General features: G+C 38.8%; 1 protein-coding gene across 1 annotated transcript in view; it reads right to left on the bottom strand.

The window, feature by feature from the left end:
• KIAA1328 (KIAA1328 ortholog) overlaps positions 1 to 22,574 on the bottom strand; it is a 171,673-nt gene that overhangs the window by 24,830 nt on the left and 124,269 nt on the right. The window contains exons 9-10 of the mRNA XM_059836712.1: positions 11,529 to 11,713; positions 4,883 to 4,991 (exon numbers count right to left, since the gene is read on the bottom strand). Coding sequence (XP_059692695.1) covers positions 4,883 to 4,991; positions 11,529 to 11,713 — 294 coding nt within the window. The remainder of the gene's footprint in view (positions 1 to 4,882; positions 4,992 to 11,528; positions 11,714 to 22,574) is intronic.

The following is a 22,574-nucleotide window of genomic DNA, read 5'->3' as shown; positions in this document are numbered from 1 at the left end:
CTCTGAAAATATGTTCCATGTCTACAGCAAACGTTGAACTTATTAAACACTTCTCTTTCTGATATCTGTAATCTTCAAAGAGATAATTTAGATTTGCTATGTGAGTCTTTCCAAAAGAAAAGGTATTTCTGTTTTAGCCTCTCAGCTGTTGTCTTTTCAAAGTGAAGCAACAGAAAACTCTTTTCATAGTGGTCTTTAATAGAAGAGATCTAGCCCAAATCCTATCTGAAGAAAAGATCACAATGCAGCCAGTAAATGAAGCCTCTAGAAGACTGCTGAGGTGTTCAACACCTGGGTCAGGCAACTGGAGGGAGATCAGTGTCAGGTACAGGTAAATGAGAAGGTAGAAAAGGAGAACAGTGAGCAGTAAGCCAAGAAACCTACAATGTACTTCTTACAAAGAGCTGTAAAATTCACATTTATTTTGTAAGTATGAGATAGATGGGTTATTTCTACATATAGAGGTGCCCAACTAAAATCAAGATAAGTGATATTAATATCCTATGGTCAGTATTATTGAACCTCGAAAGCAATAAAGTATGAGTCGATAAATATTACATTTGCAACATAGTTAACATTCTTCTACTGTCTCTGGCACTTATTACACATTGTAACCGCAAGTCTACAATACATTATTCATATTTGGGGTGTCACTGAGTGATGGATTGCTGTAAGAGAGGCTGTCCTTTAAATAAATCAACAAATAAAAATGCAAATGTTAACATTTTCAGCCACAACTTTTTCCATCTTGAATGGGGAATGAAAATTTCACATTATATCGACAGCCAGCAGAGAGAACAATTAACAACCTACACTGTGAATAAGAGAGATTAATTTGCCAATGTCTGGTTTTATCACTTGCATATGGAACTACATTGGACTTTTTGCACTGCTGGCTTTCTCAGGGAGTAGGCAAAACTTGTGTCTCCTACCACTTTCAGAAACTAACTCACCACCCTACTGCAAACATATTTTTAATCTAAGTTAAATCTGGTATGAAAGTTTTCTGCTCCTTTTGAATCTTGAGTGGTGTCTGATCCTAAGGGTAAAAAAACAATTCTATTTCTTTGGCAGCGCTCTCTTAGATTCTACATTCTAAGGAACTTCAGAAATCATCTTAAGTTGATATCCATATTTAAGCATCCAAAATGCAAAGACGTGACAATCAACTACCACATAAGTAAGACAAAAGCTTGAATCTCATCACCGTCATATTTCCTAACACTCAGCACAACAGATCTACTTTAGACAATTCCAGTGTGCATTATTAAGTATACAATTCTGCACATTATATTTTACATCAGATATTAATTTGCTTAAAAGTCCCTGAGTACACATTCACCTGAGATGTGCTGGGCAATTGGGTAAATAGTTTTGTTTTTAAAATGTCCCTAAGCACAAATTTACACAATACAATCTGTTTATAAGAACTCCAACAGGCCACTGTAGTCTAACAGATAATAATACAGCTCAAATACAGCAGTCATATTGCAAGAACTTCTAAATCACTTCTTTTATTTGCTACAGGAAACTTCCCTCTAAGACAATGCATTCAGCAAGTATGAAAGCTGTGATCTGAAACTGCAACCAAAAATCACAGACTTAATGCTGAAATCCCTGACTATCACACAGCCCCTTAATTTACCTAACTGTTCTTGAATTCGCTTTGTCCAAAGTGAAAAACACTACAGGAGAATTATCTGTTTCCATGGTGAGCAGAACAAACTTTGCCTGTGTCTTTTTAAGTGCTTAATTTCTGCAGTGTTATAGGACTTACTGTGCCAAGCTCAATGCTACGTGGGGAGAGCCTGACAATTGCAACAGGGCTGTAATCAAATTAAATGGTATTTCAGAATGTACAATTTATAACTTCCTTTTTTTTTTAATTTCCCCAGAAATAGCTGAATACTTTATTTAGTTCTGTTTCATATCTGTATGCAATACGACATTTGTTTTGCTGAAATCAGTACCTGAGTATAGCTAAGGTAAGATCTAGTTAAAAATTGCATTACCAAATGAAACCATCAATATGCCAGTACTTCCCTTATGCAGCTCCATTCCGTTCAGCAGAAAGATAGATGCCCTCTTCTAGGCAAGCACCAGTTATGAAAAAATATAACTGGTCACCAAAAACGCAACATTTAACACAATCAGAGTAACCATGCTTTAGGAACGAACTTACTCTTCCAAATTTGCCCAGCCCCAGTCTTGCCTGTGATTTTTTCCCCCCAAATATATTGGCTTTGGTCTAGATAAATAAGCACATGGAGTAGAAGAGCTTTCCAGACTTGCTGTGAACATAATTTCAAGGGCTTCATGCAGGTGTAGACACTTGGCTTAAGAACACTGGATAACCAAACTCGCAGTGTTTGGCCACGTTATGGAAGGCAGAGATAGGCATGCACAGAAGCCTGTCAGGTAAACAAATTCACTATTAGCCCAGCTCCAGATGCCAGAAAAGGAAATGCTGTGGTTTTCTTTTTCTTTCAGAGATATCACTGAAATCACCTTGTGGACACTCTCTTTGCAAGAATGGTCCCTCTACAGGTCTAGCACTAAAGCTCCCGAGGTTTACATCTCCCTTCTAGGGACATTATTTATTTCTTGTTCATGACATGATTCATTCTGAGACAGAGAAGGAAGCAGGACTGCAGCAACTCTTTCTCAAGCAGGAGGTAGCTGTAACACACTGAAGACTCCAGTTGAGCCCTGCCAAGGCAGGCTATCATGCCAACACATCTTCTACCTGCCATGCCTGCTTACCCAGCCAGCCCTCCCCAGAAGCTGTGCTAGCACCCTGATGCCTCTCGCTGCCAGGGAGCTTCTGTCGCTTTCCAACACCTTCTCTCTGGCAGGCTTTGCATTGCTGCTGCTGCCGGGTGCCAGGGTTTGTGCTAGTTAAAGCTGGCACAAACACGAGTTGAATCTAGTCCTATAAATTTAAATAGTCAAAAGTAATTAGGTTTACATGTACTGCTGAATAAATAAATTTGCTCTTAGGCTAGGGCTTTGTGTTGCAAGTTTCAGATCTGTGCCAACTGTTGTGGTTAAGCTGTTAACCCCCCCAAATCACAGATTATAATGAACATGCTGACAAACCCTAACTTTAGTGGCACAAAAGCAGCAATAATTCTCAATATTGATTAATTTAGTTAGTTAAACCTGCAGTCTAAGCTTATAACCATTCAGTGATAAATTGAGACTGACCTGCTGCCCAAGCAGGTTTTTTGATGAAGGATAGAATCAGCTTTAGGTTTCCCCAGAAATATTTGTCCATTTGCCATTTTTAATTACAGAAGGCCAGGAGTAAGGGAAAGCACAACATGGCTGTTTAACCTAGTTAATAATACCTGCAGCACCAATGGTGAGAAAGAAAGGGAGGAAGCATGGGAGAAAGTGCCCAGAAATACAGGATTTTTCATCAACTGGTAAAATAATACTTTAAAGATGACAGCTAATCAGACTCCTTTTACTGATCACTTTACCTGGTATGATTTCTAACAGCATATTTCAACAAATATTTTACTCCCCTCTGTGGAAAAGAATAGACCATCAATCCTCTTGAATAAAATTTCTTTTTCTGAACAGTGTTCATATGATGTGCATAATTATATCTACTCCTCAGTGCTTGAATGGAATCTCAACCTAGCACTATTAGACAGTATCAAGCAGTATCTTTACATACCCTTTATCTGCTATCCCTGTCTTGCAAAGGTAACTATTGCTTCTAAGAGAAATGGTAAGGCAATCTTGTGGTTTCTGTTAGTTTAAACATACAGCTACTTGTGGGAAACAGCCCAATCTAACTCAGTTCTTAAATCCTCCAAGAATTATCATCCCTTCCATCAGAAGAAAAAAAAAAAAAAGTGTTTCCATAATAAGTAAGAAAAAATTTGTCAATATTGATAGTGGTTTTTCACCTATTATATATATCACAAGTTCTCTCAGAAGATAGAAATAAACTGCCAGCTGCTGCCAAGAATACAGGGATGATATCAAGCATACATTTTCCAAGTCCACTGGGCCAAGAGAAGATTAAATCTGATTCTAGCCCTCTCCTTGTCCAAGAAGCATTTAACTCTTCTCATGAAGAGTTGCACATTCCTGTTTTGCCACTGTACTGTTATCTAACTAGTGGTATAAAATACTTCAAGTTCATATTTCAATCTACTTTTTTGTTGCTTAACTGAAGATTTTATTATGAGAAAATGTGGGATATGATAAAGAAAATCCGGGATTGTATGCTGTTCTTCTAGGCAGTTACCAATAAAAATGTAATCCTGCCTAAAGAAGGCAAGTTGTTTTCAGACCTTTAAGCATAACAACAATGCTGCTTTCAGTTTTTCCATTGGAACAGAAGTGATAATGCTGCTTTTCCAGTGCATTTAGTGCAGACATATAGTATAATCAGGAATTGCTGACTTAATGTGATTTTGTTGCTTGTCATTAAACATAAAATAACTCTCATACAAAACATTTTAAAAGAAATGTCATTTGATAAAAATGGGAGTGGGGGAGGAGGCGGGCAAATGGCGAGGGATTACAATCTTCAAGCAAATGTAAAACCTAACAGGGTTAACACTGTCCATTAAAATTATTTACAAAGGTATTTAATGTGTCAGGACTTGGAGCATAAAATACTTTCTGTTCAAAATCTAAGTAAAATTAAAATGTTAGAACCTGGCATATTCTTGCTTTTTTTATTCTAACACGCAACTTAAGGCTTACTATAAATGTCAAAAGGATATGGCAGGTTTTAGTTTATATTATTCAGCTTGTGCTAATACGAAACATCATAGAAATTCAGTCACTTCCCCGCATCTGGAAGAATTTGATGGTTGTGTTTGCAGAATCTTAAACCAGAGATTACCCAGCAGCTTACCGTGAAGGGTCATGCTGAATCGGTGATACGGCTCTGGTTGCAGGCACTTTGCTGCTTCCCATCAACCCAGGAGATATGGCTGCATCCTTCCTAAGTCCTGAAGTTGTCCCTGTGGAATGAAGTGAAGACAAACAAGGCATCAGAAGCCTAGAGATTTGGGAATAGATGTTTCTCAATTCTGCATTATTGCAGAACATTGGGACGAAAAACTGAAGCAGTTTTTGAGTGAGAAATATACACAGAGAAATGACAGAGAGCTCATCAGTTGATACTACTGTGCACAGCATCCATTTCAGGACCATATAGAATCAAATCTGTAGAGTAAGACACACTCTTCAGCCTCCATCTTACTGCCCAGAGCTTGACAGACTTGCATGGTTATTATTCCTTAAGTGGCCCTCAGGATTCAGCTTGTTTCACAGATGCAGTTCTCATTACATGCTTTAAGATGTTAGCTCTCCAAGAGTAAATATCACTTCAATAGTAGTTTCATTTAAATAAATTAGAACAGAGAATCCATTCCTTCTGCCCACCTCCAAATAACTCTTGAATTTCAAAATAATCTAGGTTTAAAGGTGAAGTTTGGAGGTCATGTAGTTCAATCCTCCATTCAAACAGCAGCAACAGGTTTCAGACACTGATCACATTAGGTGCTGAATGTCTCACTAATAGAATCTCTCTGGGAAACTCCTCTGGTTCCACTGTTTGACCAGCCTCATAGTCAAAAATGTTTCCCACACAGCTCATCAGAATTTTCTGAGTTGTGACTTTTCCCTTTTGTCTCTTGTGTGGCTGATGATGACTTCCAAGGAGGCTCATTCCCTCTTCTCTACACCCTCTCCTAAGGTAGCTGAAGCAAGAAGCAAGATCCATGCTGAGTCATCTCTACTTACAGCTGAATGCACCCAGCCTTCTCAGCCTCCTGCTTCAGCCCCCAGGCTGTCCTGGCTGCCTCTACCAGACTTCCTACAGTTTGCTGGTGTTGTCTGCACACTCTGGAGTCCCATACTGGACACAGCATTTTTGGACACAGTCTCACTGAGCTAACTGGGGGAAGTGTCATTTCAGCACTCTGATGACCACAGCAGTATGATTATGGCCCAGTAAGAGGTCCAGTTACTCCATCACACAAGCACATCACTGACTCACTGCTCTTCAGCAGGACATGCCATTCTTTTCTGGCAAAACCGCTTTCAAGGTTTTTTCAGTGTCAGTTCAACCCAGCTGAAGGAGACTGGCATTTCCCTTTGCTGAATCTAAAAAAGGTTCTGTCAAATCCTTTTCACAACCTGTCCCTTGAATACTGTGCCCTGTTCTCCAGCACACCGACTGGTTCCCCAAGCCTACTAACTTGCTGAAGGTGCATCCTGTCCTGCTGCCCAGGCTGTTGATGTTAAGCAGCTAACCACTATGAACTGGCTGCCAGCTGGACTGAAGACAACCCTTGAAGGCTGGTGCTTCAGCCAACTTTTCATTTGCTCACCTGAGATGTGAGTTTCATTGATCACATTAAGTAAGACAAATAGCATAGAGGTAAATAAGAGATAGAGGGAAATAGGAAAATTAGTAGCTATCTGATCTACCACACAAAAACCTGTGGATTTGGGCTTTTTTAATCTCTCCTAATTAGTTGTGTGCAACCAACATCATTTAACTAGAGTCAGTATAGGGAAACCTAAACATATCAGCAAAAACTGAAGTCAGACCAGTGTTTAGATCCTCATGTAACCCTGTAATGGCCAAGTATTTCTCAGCTCTGTGAACAGAAGCATTAGCTATCAGCCACTCTGAAACACGAAGCAACACAAAGTCATAATTCCAGCTTCAGTGTAAAATGTACAGATGTTCAAGGAATTATTTTAAAAAATGCATTGATCTAAGATTTATACAAATATATACAATTCAATAAATCCACATGTTTTAAGATGAATTTTAGACTAACAAACATTCATTATCACCCTGCTATAATGAACTGTGTTTCAGCTTTCAGTGAAAAAATCTTGCCTAAGAAAGAGTTAATTATCAGTGAAAGAAGTCTGGAAATATCATGGGGATATATGCTGATTGTGTGTCCCTGGTAACTTGATAGTGTGCCAATTCATGATGAGAAGAGTGGGTATGCATATAAAGACTGGAAGGCTCTTGTTTAGAGTTTTGACTTTACAACTGAATAAGAGATACTTAGAAATCATTTCACGTGATAGTGGAATGAGGCAGCTGGATTTTAAGAAACTAATACCAAAGTAATAAAAACCTTGTTAACACGGGAGAAAATATTCAGTTGCTAATACAAGACAAGGCTGGCACACCGTCAACATACTACATCCACAGAAAATGATATGTATATCTGCAAAAAAAAGACAATATATGGACTCAGAAGTGGCCAACACAGCCTCAAGGGGACTGTTCAAATATCCAAGTTTGAAAATATACCAGAGCTCAAAACAGAAAACAAGAAAAGGAACTCATCAGGAATTTACTGAAGCTGTTAAGCTGCACAGACATAAAGAAGAGGCATAAAGAATCTCAAATAAATGTATATTAAAAAAAGAAAAGTTTAAAAATATATCTTGGAAAAGGCATGCAAGTCTTTTGAGGAAAAAGAAACACTCAGGAACAGGCAAATATATAAAGATGATTAAATCAATAACATTCCCAAAAATGTCCAAGCTACTACTAATTTAAAAATATATTATGAGAAAAAAATAAAGAAAGGGAAAATTGGCAAGTAGAGGATAATGAAGACCCTGTTGATGTATAATACCTGTCTATATAAAGCTGATGAAAAGAAACTACCAGGGGAAAAAAAAAGATACAAAGTATTTAGTCTGAAGGATATATATTTCAGGGCTAAAGGGAATTAGTTAATGAATTTATGAAGTGACTGGTAATTATTTATGAAAAGTCATAGAGAACTGGGGTGATACAAATGACAGCAAATTAATTAGATTGCAGGTGTTAGAAGACAGTATGAGACTGGAGACATTGCAGATGATCTAGAGAAGCAAGGAACGTGGAAAAAGAATAGACACATTTACCCCTGGAAAAAAGAAAAAGCTCTTCCATAGTGTGGTAATTTAAATCCTGACACCAATGGAAAGAACCCGGAGCAGCAAAGAATCACAAAAAAAAAAACCCCTAGATATAAGCTTGCAAGTCAAGCTACCCCCAAAGCAATTATAAATGTCTCCTAAATGGTAATGTTAAGAATACTATTTTCAATTTGGCTAACCTGGTACAAGAATGATTTAAAGTAGATTAAAAAATCATTTGAGAAAACTCAAATAGCTATATATTTCTGTTTGAAAAACAGACAACTAAAACATTATGAAAGTGGGGAAGTGCAGCAGTCTATATTTTAGAAGTGTAAACATTAAGAATGAAGAAATATGGATGAGGCTGGTTCAAGGAGCAATGGAATGAAAGTAAGCAATGGGAAATCTAGGTTGATAATCATAAAAGAAATCTTTATGACTTGAATAACAGTAATATTCATAAGACTTAACATTTATATAGTACTTCACATCTTCAAAGCACTTCACTAATATTAACTAATTGCTCTATTCAATTGTAGGGGAGAGTCTTCCCTCAAGGGAAGAAGTTCCAGATCCTGAATCCCTAAGAAGCTACATCAGAAAAACTACTGAAAAACAAACACTATTGAGAGAAATCAGCCCCTGGAAAAGTACAGGGCTAAAATGAGCTAAAATCATTTTCCTTCTCTGGCTTTTTCTTTTGCATATGAAAAAGGAAAGTGTGCACACTATACAAAATCATGCAGACGCTATGTCCAACAAGAAGAAACAAAGGGAAAATAGTTCTTTTGTTTTGTTGATGCAGAGGTACTTCAGGAAGTGTTCGTAGAGATAAATACTTTAAACAGAAATGTAAGAATTGCCCAAAATTGCACAGTGCAATGCATGTCTGTTTCCCAGCCCCACAGCAAAATTTTCAAGAGCAGAAAGGAAGAGAAACACACATTTCTGTACTCCAGCACTTTTTAACTAGACAAGTTGTTAGATTTTAGTACACGTTGACATAGCTGGTGGTGACACCAATAAAAACAATTTACTGCTGAAAGGATCTAAGACTTCAGGATTGCTTCAACTACTTAAAGTTTTGCTGGTAATACTAAAAAAGTTTGACTACAAGACACAAACACCTGCTAAAGCACAGGAATAAAAACTAAGGAGCAAGCAGAACAGGAGACAAAATCAACAGTGAGGGAATAAAAATTGATTTTCTAAGTTGATCCAGTAAGCTTCTACCCTGAAAAGAGAGCAGAAGTGACCCTTTCCACTCCAAGAGGTGAAGGGACCACATTAACAATGCTCTTCTACCTGTTACTAACCATTGTCTGGGAGAAGGAAACATGTATGTGTTACAAAATCATCCTTTTCAAACCCACTGTTGTCACAGCAAGTGAACAGTCCTGTAGGCAGGAAAGCCTTCCACTATTCCAGGATGAGAAGAGCTTCCTGATTAGTAATTTTAAACCTGATACAAATGCCTGTGCTGCTCTGGAGGGACACTACTACTGATACAGCCACCATTCCCAGTGGCACAGCAAGCCCAAGGGCTCAGATCAGCACTCACACTGCACAAAGGAGTGCTTGGATAGAGTCACCATCCTGGAGAACCTACAAATAGACCAGACTCATATCAGCATGAGGAAAAACAAACCTCTGTAGCAATAGGTCAGCATCTGATGGTTGAGAAGTTTTCAACTGAACATGTTTCTGTACACAGCACTGCTGCGTTCTGACCAAAAGGCCACCTTTGGGCATGTGGCTGAATGATGTTGAGTTTCATGCCTCAAGATATCACCTTGTGGATTTCATTCCCCTTTCTCATACCGCACTGAACCAGAAACCCCAGGTCAGCAGCAGATAGGAATATTCAGCAAAAGAAAGGACAGAGCCAACTAAGTCTATCCAGAATTAAAAATCTTGACGTTGAGTCCTGGTGATCTCTTAAGATGAAAAAACACTTTACAAGTATGTGTGTGTGCTTGCTAAAGGAGTCCAAATATATAACAGAAGGAAGCCAATTAAAGAGGTACTAAATACAGAAGACTTCAACTTCAGTGATTAGTGCTAGGTAATTTGCCTTGTGATAAACAACCATTCAAATCAGTAATAGACCTGAGGTTGTTCCACAGCTTGAAAGCATTCCTCTGAACTTTATCAGCTATCACAGCAAGTGCCAATGTTTGTAAGTCAAATTTTGCAATGCAGCTCTACACCATAAAAGCCAGCAATCCCAGTAAGTGCTTGCAAAAGATGCCCACCATCTTCAGAGATCATGCTGACTGCTACAATCACTAAATCAGCATAGGTACAGCTCAGTTGCTATGTGCAATAGCCAGATGCAGTTTGTAACTTCTCCTCAGTCCTACAAAATGAAATGAACGAATGAAGAAGAGGCCAGGTTGGATATTTTCCCCTGAATCTATGGAAGATAAATTACTTTTGGGGATTACCCCAATCTAAGGAACAAAACCCACCATCCAGCTGTGAAAAATCCTTGTTTCATCACTGCAGCATAGAGAAGGAGGGGGGCAGAAAGAAGAGGAAAAGAGAAGAAGAAAAAAAAAAAGATAGCTGAAAAAAACCATAAAAGAAAACCATCAGTGAAAATTGCCCCTGAAACTTTGCAGAATTGTAACGGCTTTCTCTTGCTTAAATTGATTGGTGTAGCAATGTTATAAAATGACTATTAGGATTCATTGTGCACAACAGAAAGTGTGAAATGTCAGCAGATTATACAGCAAAAGTAATGGGTCCTGAACCCCTGTTAGTCAAAAATGATTTTGTTTCAAATTAGAAATTGATTTTTTTGGACACAAGCCCTTTACAGGCTTCCAACTTTTGTAGCTGTGCCTTGGAAGAGATTAACCTCAGCCACTGTTTGGGTCCAGGCTGATGATACCCTTTCGAAAGTTTCTTCACAGGGACTGCTTTTTAATGTTGGTACGGTCTTAACCAATAACACAAGTTATTTGTTCCTCTGAGAACTGCACCACATTTCTTCTCATTTTGCCATTTTCTTTATTTTTATGCTGACATATACAGCAAACAGGCTGACAAGTTAAAATAAAAAAAATAAAAAAAAAAAAGCTAGTTCATAATTGAACCAAGGATTATGTTCAAGGCTAAGCAGTGAAACATCCAAGCTGCTTTTGTTCCCAACCTTTTCTCTTCATAAGAGAGAAAAGATTGCATCTCTGCTCCTAAAGTGGAGGCACTAAGCTAAGGGCAGGATACGTTACAGCAGTACAGACATCCCTGTGTGGCAAACCAGCAGGTTGTGATGGTGAAGTCGCCACTCAAGGAGGAAAAGAATGCAAAGATTACATCTGAAGAGCAAATCCCACTGCACTTATTCTCACTGCCTTTTGGGAAAGTTAAAAAATAAATCATTGAATGAGTTTTCTGAGATTAAGGAGCTACTTTTTTCTCTTTCATCAGGAAGAGCAGACAGGATCTCCACTTGTTATTTTAGCTTTTTTTAATGGAGCTAACACTTTCTCTTAGGTTGTTTTAAACACCCGTAAAACTTCTTTCTTTAATTGTGTCTTTTACTAATATTCTTTTGAACACACCAGCACAATCATGGCCCTGCAATACAGTATGCTTCCCCTTACCTTTCCTGGACTTGGTGCCTTCCCTCTTGGTCTGCATTTGAGGAGTGTGCCCATCATCCACATTTATACCAAAGCCAACCATTTTCTTCCCTGAACTGCTCCCATGACTGCTCCCTGGTTTTCTGGAGTTTTTGCTCACTGGAGATGTCCTCAGTAAATAATCTTCATGTTTCAACACCGGGACGCTAGGAGGAAAAAAGGATCATGCTGTTACATGACACATTCGGCCCATTAACACTGCACCCAGCTCTCTACCAGCTTTTACTCTCCAGAAGCACAAACATCATGCTGCTGGTTGAAATCTTGTTGAATCCGTTTATTCTTTCTGAAAGCAGAACGCCTAAGACTTGAAGAGCTACCAACACACTTTATCGTGAGTCTTTGGTTATCAGCAGCCAGCAGCACCCTGACAACTGTATTTGGAGTTTTGCAGCATTGGGCACATTCCCTAAAGCATTAGGTCCTGGATTTCTCAAGTGGTTAGAACAGCACCAGTGGGATGAGGACATGCAAATGAAGATGAAGATGAAGACAGACTTTGTCCAGCACAATGGGCCAAAAATGGAAGAAAGAGTAATTTTAAAAATGTTCACTTTGCTAGAATAAAGGGGAAACAAGATTATGTGAAGAGAATTCTGAAATTTTAGTTTGTAAAAGGGAAGCAGATCACAGAATCACATAATCATTTTTATTGGAAAGGACCTTTGAGATCATCTGAGTACAACTGCCAAGGCCACTGCTAAACCACATCCCCAAGGGCCACATCTACATGTTTTTTAAAAACCTCCAGGGACGGTGAAAAGCTGATTCAAGAAGAAAATGGATGAGAAGAGAGGAGACAAAGAGGTGAGATTGATGAACAGAGGTACTTTTAAACAGGACAGAGAGCAAACTGGTGGGAGAGAATGTGGTGGAGAATGTGGGAGAGAAGTGCAGTACTTTGAGTAAAGTAAGGAAAGAGAAAGTTGACCGGAACCATTATGGTTCAAGATGAACTTCAACACATGATCATAAACAGTGCATGGATAGAGGCGGGAGGCAAATCTGGTGATGGTGAGCAATCATGACCTCAAGCTCTGCAGACACAGGCATCTCAAAATGTTCTGGGCAGACAGGAGGATGACCCACATTTCTCTCAGTAAAGGAAAGCTATTGCTTTCAAATTCTGCTCTCTGGGAAATAACTACTGCTTTAAATGACAATTCCCAACATATGTAAGTCATTAGTTCCTGTCATAAAAAGCTTCTTTATAAAAGAAATTAAAAATATAAAAAAGTATCTTTGTATTATTCACATGAAACAATACTATTTATCCAAGATCATATTACCTACTTGCAACCATGGAAGCAAAAACGGCTTTCTTAAGTTATTAGAAGATTAAACAAATCTTAACAGCTGGATTCTGTGAACCTAGAGGTCTTTTCCAACCTAAACCATTCTATATTTCTATGATAAATCCTTTTCCTGTTTAAGCACCAATTTTACATTGGCAACCTAAAGACTGTCACTGAGCTTTTATTAGTTAGGATACAGCTTCATGGAGGCTGAATCACAAGAATGTTTTACCTAAAAGCTTGCACTGACTGAAGTTACTGAAGATCTGAGGAAAAAGCAGGAAATTATACCTAAATTAGAAGTTTCTCATCAATGTGCTGTATAAGACATTGTTTAATAGGGCCCACTGAGCCTGTTGGACAATTAGTATTACTCCTGTATTATTAATGCAGAACAGTATATAATGGCTTATGACCTATAATAACTGACTGAAGTGTTGGATGTAACTTCTTCAAATAACCTCCGTTTACTTTAGGGCTTCTAACTGTGTGACCACTAATAATCCTGCAAAGTGTTTTTAAAATTTATGGTGGACTAAATTAGTATCTTATTTGAATTATATGAAATTATTAACCTAGTAATTCCTGCAACTACAAGAGCACCAAGAGGTGGTTTTAGATCCTAGCAACTGCTTAAAGAGGCTTAAAGGTGTAATACTTGACCAGATATCCCTGATAAAACAGAACCTGATATTCCATTTGCCTGTACTTGGGATGATTAACAGCATTTAAAAAAACAGTGAGCCTGTCATTATTTGGATGCTTTTAGAGTTGTTTAAAGCACATTTGATTCAACCTACAGTCCTCATGTGAAGACAGTGACCTTTGGCTTGTACATAAAGAGGTGATTACTCAACTGGTTCTCCTCCTGAATGCAGTATCTTCTATGATGCAGTTACCTCCATAATACTGAGTTCTGTTTTAAATACTGCAGTGGCAGACACAATTCAAACAGAAACAGACACCAAGAAGAAATTACATAAGCTAAGGTATAATAAATAACAAAAGAAAGTGTATTTGCATTTATAACCTAAATAAACAACTAGAGCCTCATTGTTTAGTATATAATAGAAGTCAGCTCATGCTAAAGTTTTACTTAAGTAAGGATAGAGTCTCAAATCTTAGAATGACAATCTGAAAGGTGTGCAGACCAAGGAGAGAAAGGGATAATGCAGAGAGATAAAAAAAATTCAGTAATTAACTATCTACCACAATTAAACAAAGAAAACATAAGGTAAAAAAATCTGTTTCAGAACATAATTACTCATTCACCTCTGGAATAATTAGTAAAACGAATGATGTGACTATTGCAACATGGAAATTTAAATTCAACATATGGTCAAAAGGAATCAGCTATTTATGTCTGCAGAGATTTAGCAGCAAAAGAGGTTCTTGTCTGTTTTCAAATCCAGCTACCCATCACATCACTCAAAGGCACCACAGTTAGTAGGACTTCCTGCAGGTCACCACAATATCCATTGCATTTTCACGGCACTCCTTGAAACCACCCAACCAAGAAGACTTTCTAAATAAAGACCTTATTAACCTACCTACCCTACATACCAGGGCAGGAGATGTAGTGTGACCAAAACAGAACCGAGTCTCAGCATTGCTGCCTCATTATGAATATCCAAGTACACCATCATCAAAGGAAAACACACCTTGAACATTCCTTCCATCCTGTCTGAGACTCATATCGCGATATCCCCGCTGAGCGCGAATGGCAAATTTTAAATGTCATTCAGGACCCATTGAATACTGCTAGTATTTGCATTCCTTAAAAAGTAGAAAAACATTAACCTTTTGTTTTATTGAATTAAAATGCCATGGAAATGCTGATGTAGTCTTCAGAGACTGAAATACTTTTACAAAGAAGAATAGCTGTCATTTATTAGACACAAAGAACAATTACTTGATAGGATGCTTTCTGACAAAAAGCAGATTGGTATTCTCATCATAGAAAAGGCATTGTAAAAAAACCCGGCACAGACCTCTGAGACTTGAATAATTTAAAGCTGCATTTGGTGCAATTTGAATTTTTCTTTAGGGAGGCAAAGTTAAATACCTTTAATTTGTTCTAATTATTTCAAATTTGCAAGTTAATTATGGCTGATCATTAAATAACAAAAAGGACTATCGTCTCCATAGAGTTTTACCTCCTACCCTCTGCATTACTTAAGCTAGATTTTAGTATGCATGAATTAACTTTCTAAATAATCACACGGTTTGACTAAATGGCTCAGTAAAATGAGCTCTGATCCTCACAATAAGCATTAATGGACATTAGAAAGGCTATTGGGACCCATGTTACTTACATTATAAGTATTTTTAATGGGGTCTTATTTACTAATCTTTATGTACTGTTCAAGTTAGGGCATCATATAGCTACATTATTCTGCTTTAATAGAGGAAAGTCAGTTCTTCAAGATACTAAAATAAATGTCCACTTAGAGCCAACTAAATTCATTTTTAAACTAATGCAGGAAAACTCTGATAGAATATAACTTGTTTTAGCTGCTGAACCTGATGAATCAATCCAACATAATGGCAGCCTTGTTCTGCAAATGGAGTTTTGCAGATCTGTTGAATCGCTAAGCAACCCAAGCAGCTCAGGCTCTTGCCAGAGTTGTGCTTACTATCAGCATGTGATTTACCTCGCCCACGAGGCTTCCTCTCTTCCCTGCTCCACACCCAGCGTTCAGCTGACTGGGTTTCCAGTCTTCGATCCCAGATTTGGATGCTCACCTTCCACTGAACTCTGATCTTTCCATGCATTTTTCAGTGGCATTCAGAGAACAAGACTACGTTGTAACTACTCAGAAACCTGAAAAGCGAGGCAATTCATGCCTCTGCTATGTATGTTCAACAGATGGCTGCTTTAATGGTACCCTACTGCACTCTGCTGAGGCAAGGGCTTGTGAGTTTAACCATTATCAAACTAACAGATTGCCGTGGTAGGTTAGCTCCAAAAGCAAACATGTTGGAATGTTATTTTCCTGTTCCATAATTTCTGTTTTAAAAATAAAATAATTAACAGTTCATGTGTGCAATCTGCTGCAATTATATCAGGCCAAGAATGCATAACACTTAATGATGCAAAACTGGTGATAAGTAGACAACCCAAGCAATACGTTTTTGTAGCTGGAACCTGAATTGCCATTTCAGATGCAGTTTGACAAACAGGCTGAAAATTGCTTCCTCCCCTGCCACTTTGGCTGGGAGTGTTTTCCAGCCAGATCAGTTTCCAGAGTCAGTTCAGTATAAAGCAGCAGCACTACAAGTACTGGGACAAAAGAGAAGATGCCAGGATCTTCTTTTCAGTAGGGGTCCAAATTTAGATCAGTTCACATCAAGCTTGTTATCAAACAGCACTTTGGAAAACCACCTGCTCCAAAGAGGGGCTGCTTGGGGGATTGTTTGTCTGCATAGCAAATAAAAAAAAATATTTATGGGGAGAGAAGAAGCACTGTAGACTTTGTATGCACGGACCTGAAAACAAATGTCAGTGGTGTACAGAACAATCACAACTTTTCCAGTCCCCTCAAGTGGAGCTGAGGAGAAACACATCAGAACATACGAGCCAGCACAGCAGCACACGGGAAAGAGAAGGGAGATTGATCTACTAGCTACTGCTTTGTGCAGGGTGCACAAACCCACAGGGCAGCTGAGCAGAGCTGGAAGGGAGGTAAGAGAGATGCAGGTGAGGAGGAGAAACACAGTGTGAACCTCAGGGCAATCTCTCATCCCTGAATGCCATCACTCTTCCCTTCCTAAAAAATGCTTCTTTAGCGTAGCCCTTTTTCCTCCCTTTAAGAAGCAGGAAAAAGTCCTATTCTAATACATTCCTTGAAGACCATATTCAAGCCCAGAGTGAGATTTCATGGGCCAATTATGAAATCTGGCATTTTGAGGCTTATGTTAGAGGCATCAGCATGTTAATGGCACTGCTGGGATCCAGTGAATGTCAATAAGAAACAGCTGTTTTCCTTTCTAGAGAGCATGTGCATTTAAAGCTTTGAGATCACAGAATCAGAGAATAGTTTTGGTTAAAAGGAACCTTTTAAAGGTCCCCTGGTCCAATCACCCTGCAATGAGCAAGGACATCTTCAACTAGAACAGATTGCTCAGAGCCTATCCAAAGTGACCTTGAATGTTTCTAGGGCTGGGGCATCCACCACCATTCTGGGCAACCTGCACCTCTATTTCACCACTCTCACAGTGAAACATTCCTTCATCATATCTAACTTGAATCTGCCCATTAAGATGAAAAGCATGACCACTTGTCCTATAGTTACAGACCCTGTTCTAAAGTCTGTCTCTATCTTTCTTAAAAGAGACCATTTTAACCATTGAAAAGGTGCAGTCAGGTTTCCCCAACACCTCTCCTCCTGCTGTCTTCAGGACCACGTCCATCTCCCTTCTCACATATTTTTTAGGCAAAAGGCAGGAGGGCTAGGACAGGTAGGGAAACACTTCAACAGTCAGTGAGAGTTCTGGAACTGAAATATAAATATTATCAAATCTGCTTGTAATAAAAGAATTTTTCATCACAGAAAATAGACAGTGATTGCCTACAATCTACATGTTATTATGCAGACAATATATATTGCTGAGCTGTCATGCAGAGATTTCATCTCTTACAGCACTCTTCAGGCTCAGTGCCCTTGAATCCAGTAATGCCCATGGCTGTGTCAGGTTTCTCTGTTGTTTTCTGGCTTTTTTTCCCCCCTGTTAAGCTCTCTCGCTCTCTCTCTCTCTCTCTCTCATCTACTGCATTTGGTTTACTTTTCTCTCATCTTGGAGTAGATACACTTGTACATATGCTAATTTTTTTTCCATTTCTGAAGGTTTTAAGGTACAGCAAAAGCACAGCTTCCCCAGACCACTCTTTCAGGGACCAGTTCCTTCTCCATTCCCTCAGTAGCTGGTGCTCAGATATTTAATTCCACCAGCAAGCATATGCTCTTAATTAGCAATGACCTATTAGATCATACCAGCCATAGGTGAAACCCTAGCCCCACTGAATCAATCAGAATACTGTCTTTATTTTCAATGAAGTCAGGACTTCACTTAATTTACATGGTTAGAGGTTCATTTGTAGCAAGTATTAAGCTAAATTTAACCTAGAATTATATTCATGCCTTCCCTTTGAAGCCCTCTCCTTCCTCTAGTTTAAGTTCACCACATTTCAACTTCCTACCAGCACCTTTCCAACATATCTGAGTTTCCCTAATAAACAGCATAATTACAGCTGTGATTACTTTTCTATCTTTTCTGAATTCAAAGAAAATTCTAGCATAAACGTTGTCAGACAGTCACAGAGAAACAGCCATGGGAAACAGACTGGCCAAGCTTTAGCAGGGCAAAATTCTGTGACTGTTTGTTTGGCCTTTCTTACAGAGAGCAGAGCAGAGCAGCTGTCGTTCCAGCAAACTCTGCTGTCAGCCTTCACAAAAGAAAGTCATGTAAATGTCAAGTCACAAGTATAAAAACAATCCTTCCAAACAGTGTCTATCTGAAAAGCCTGCCTGGCTGTCACCAGTCAAAGCACCACGAGGAATGATGCAAAACCCTGTTTAGGATAAAGTTTTTGAACCAAATCTAAACTTTTTCAGTACATCAGACAGCATCACTCTCTCCTTCAGAAGGAGAATCACATGCTCTTCAGCAAAGTGAATGCCTGCCTTAGTGCCTTATCCAGCATCACTAGTGTCTGGCTGAGAGCCAGCCCCAATCACAAGATACCCATCGAAATGCCATATGCAAGCTATCTCCTGAACAAACATGCCCCAAATCGGATTGTAATTTGGTTGTGATAAAGGCATAGAAGAACAACACATCATCAATTCTCTGCTTGGCTCTCCCAGAGCAAAAGGCTTCACAGTGGATGGGCTGCATTCCAAAACAGGCTGTGGCAGAGATGGGTCTGGGTGTGCAGGTAACCACCTTATGTCTTCCTTTGCTAAGACTATTAGTACACAAGCACTCTCTCCTCTACAGAAGTTTCCAGACAGGCTGACAGGTGTTGATAACAGCAACTTTCAGTAAATGAGCAGCAATTGCAAAAGCCCTTTTTCTGATCATGGATCACGTTTGGAGTTTTGGAGGATCAGAACAGTTGAAAAAGACATAGCAACAACAGTTGCTTCTGTTCATTGACAAAGTTACACTTGATTGATGCTAAGTTTCAAATGTTCAAGATACCAGTAGGATAAATTTTCACACCTGGTTTCTAAGTGATGAAATGAAGGAACAAAATTTCAGATTTCTCACACCCATGGAAATGAAAACTAATAACCATTAAACTGAGCAAACAGACATATCCCTAATGATACTGAGGTGACTTTCTGGGTCACTGACAGCTCCTCCAATATCAGGGAGCATGTCACAGGGAAAGCCTTTCATAAATGCCTCAAATTCCATAATAAACACAATTACAATTTTTATACTGTCTGTTCTTCTGAGGCTGTAGAATCTGATTTCTCTAACCAGGAACCATTACCACTGAAAACAACACAGAAGCACCCTTGCAGGACCCATACTTTTCCAGGAAATTTCGGTCCTCTTATTTTAATCAACTTTATCTGTACAACAGGATGACTGAATCAACTATGTTAAGCACAGGTTACTGCAGGTTTTTAGGGTTACAGTCTGCTAGTGTAAAAACCTTACAAATCTTGGGACTATTCAACCTGGAAGCTGCAGTGCTTTACTTATTCCAAAAAGCCATTTGACTCCTCTGACAAATACAAACCTAACATGGGTTTTGATTTTTGATTAAAAAAATCAAGTTAGAATTTTGCCAGGCCTGTAACTACAAGTGTACATGGCATCCTAAATATTCTCATACTACAACATCTTTTAAAATGGTGCCACAGACTATCCCAGAGAAGTTAGAAACACCCTTCCTGATGCATCTTCACACTTCATTGGCCTTTTTTCCATGATTAAATCACATCTGTGGGACATGGTCACTCTATGATTAAAGAGTATATTAATGATTTACCACTACACTAGTACTCATCCATATTATATTGCTTAGTAAAATGAAAACACTGAGATTGTTTATTGATCTGCTTTAAAAAAAATCCTATAGCCTGAAAAGAAGCAAATAGAGAAGTTGAGACTTTGGACTTTACTCTGATTAGTAGATTACCATGCCCAACAGATGCAGATTTGACAAGATAGCTCCTGGTAAAGATTTAAAATAACAATTTTAGCCACTTCAGTCGCCTTAAATTCACTGAAGTTACATATTTCACAGGGCATGTTTGATGGCTAGTGACTGTAAAATCAAGTATTTATTGCAAGAGCAATAGAGAGTTAGATGCCTAAATAATGGCATACAACTATAAAAAACATGGCCCTGGGCCCCACAGAAAAAGCAACATACTAAAGATTTCCCTGCAGTGCATATATTTTATGTGAATTTGACAGCACCACCAAATACTGACTCAACCAGGATGTTTAGGGAACAGATTTAACACGTTTTTGCACTTGTATTTAGAAAATATTCAGATATAATACAACTGAAACCAGATGGAAACCACTGCCTCACTAAAAGGCAGGTACCACTGAGATATGTATTGGCATTGCTCTGATATCCATTATCAAGGGGAAGAACAAAGGGAAGAGATCTTGAGACAAGGCTGTTTGCCATGAAGCTCTGAGCTCTGGGCAGATTTTTGCCAGTTCCCAGCCTCTGGAAACCCTTTTGGTCCAGACACAAGTGATTTTTGCCATCTTAGAACTACCACTATTGATTTTTGGGCATGAAAGTCTACCTTTGCATGCGTTTGTCAGAACCTGGTGGAAACATCTGTCCAAAGCAGAAGCCATGAGTGCTGCTCTGACACTGCGACATGGGTTCAGGAGTTTGCATTATTTGGGCTGCCAAACCATCTCAGTCCTACTGAGTCCACAGCTGGTATATAAACTTAGCCCATCTCTCAGAGACATGGTTTGCTCAAAAGGATGCGAAGATGTAAATGGAGATTAGGGAAACACAGAGATAAAAAGAAAAGAAGGATTTACTATGCATTGATCAAACACAAGGGCATGTAGTTATACAAAGAGGTAAAGTCTGGCACTATTGATAGAAGACTGAAGACACTTGCAAATTGTTTTGTTTCAAACTCTTCTCTGTGCTAGAAGCCACAAGGAAATGTTTCCGTAAAGAAGAGCTGATGGCTTGTCACTGCAGTGGAGTTCTAATGCTTTTCTCTCCAGATCACCAATGAAATTTTTTGAGTATGGTTTAGATTTTAGGTGGATTTACCAGGCAGAGACCATCTTTGTGATCAGTGTGAAGAAACACATTAGTTTGAAATTCAGCAAATTAGGATTGAGGGCTGGGAGGGGAAAAGAACACTCTTAAAAAGCTGAGGATAAAAAAAAGAAGGAAAAGATAAAATGTAAAACAAGAAAGGCATTGTCAGAACCCACAGATGGAGGCAGAAGTTACCATGAAATGACCCAGTGGTTCTAAAAGACAGAAAGAATTAGGGAATGTAATAGCCAGCAAATGCTGCTGAAAGTTAATCCAACACACAAAAAAACTCTGAGTGCCACATAACTGACAGAGTAAAGCAGAGGTGGTGGCAGAGAAAATAAAATAAGAAACAGCTTTATGACTTCTAACAGACAACTAGCCCCTGAAGGTGAATTTAAAAGAAGCAAAGCAGACAAGACCTGAAGAAGCAGCCAAGATACCCATTTGGAAGACTTATTTTAAAGTAGGTGAATGAATATTGAGCAGTTAAAGAAGACTTTAGAGTAGTCAAGGTGCAAGAAGAAGGACTAAAGCAAGGGGTAGTTTTAACTGTTGACACAGCAAAAGGATTTTCTGGCTGCCAAGGAGAAGGAAACTGCAATACCTGTCAGCAGCCCAGATGCATAAAGAGAAGGAGAGTGATTTTGAGGTTATGAATCTGAGTGGCAGGGAGGATGTGGCATTATCAAAATCAGAAGTGAAGAGAGATTCAGAAGAAAAAAGTAAAGAGTTCTGTTTGGGCCAGATTAGGAATGATCTGAAGGCAAAACAACTGGGATTATGTGCCAGGTAGGCAGTCAGATATGCAAGACTAGATGGAACAGAGCAGGAGATTTAAGAGTTATTGGCAGGGAGATGATAGCCAAATCCGTGTAACAGGATGTTGTCATCGAGTGGGTACAGAAATCTCCAGTCAAATCAAGGAGTGACTAAATCCCTTCCCTGCCACCTCACAGAGGTTTCTACCTAGTTTCAAATGAAATTATCTAAAATAGTGCTGCAAAAACATGCATTAAAAAAACTGACTTTCCATAAAATCTAAAGATCATACTGTTTCTAAAACTAGGGCAACCACTAAATGAAAGTTAACCCGAACAATAACTTTTGCTAAACTTCAGGTCACATGTATTTAATATAATGAGATGAGGAATATGAAAAGGCCATTCATAATGGAATTCATCGAGTTAGGAATGCCATGCTTAGCTGCCTTATAACATATAATTAATGATCCTATAAAAATCCAGCAGTACGAACTCTCCTGGCTGCCCGCAGAACTCTTCTTTATGCTGGGTAGGGCAAGCAAGCATCTGCTTCCACAAATACTGCCCTTTGAGAAGCTCAAAAGCTTTTTTCCCCATGTTCCATCAGGGACCACAGTGCCATTTCCATGACACGCTGAGCTTTGAACCATTACCCAAATCAGACTATAGCATTTGGCAA

The sequence above is a fragment of the Haemorhous mexicanus genome, chromosome Z, assembly GCF_027477595.1.
Source record: "Haemorhous mexicanus isolate bHaeMex1 chromosome Z, bHaeMex1.pri, whole genome shotgun sequence".
In the NCBI taxonomy this organism is placed as follows: Eukaryota; Metazoa; Chordata; class Aves; order Passeriformes; family Fringillidae; genus Haemorhous; species Haemorhous mexicanus.
The sequence above is the reverse complement of the archived record's forward strand: the minus strand, read 5'-3'. Positions and strand labels throughout refer to the sequence as shown.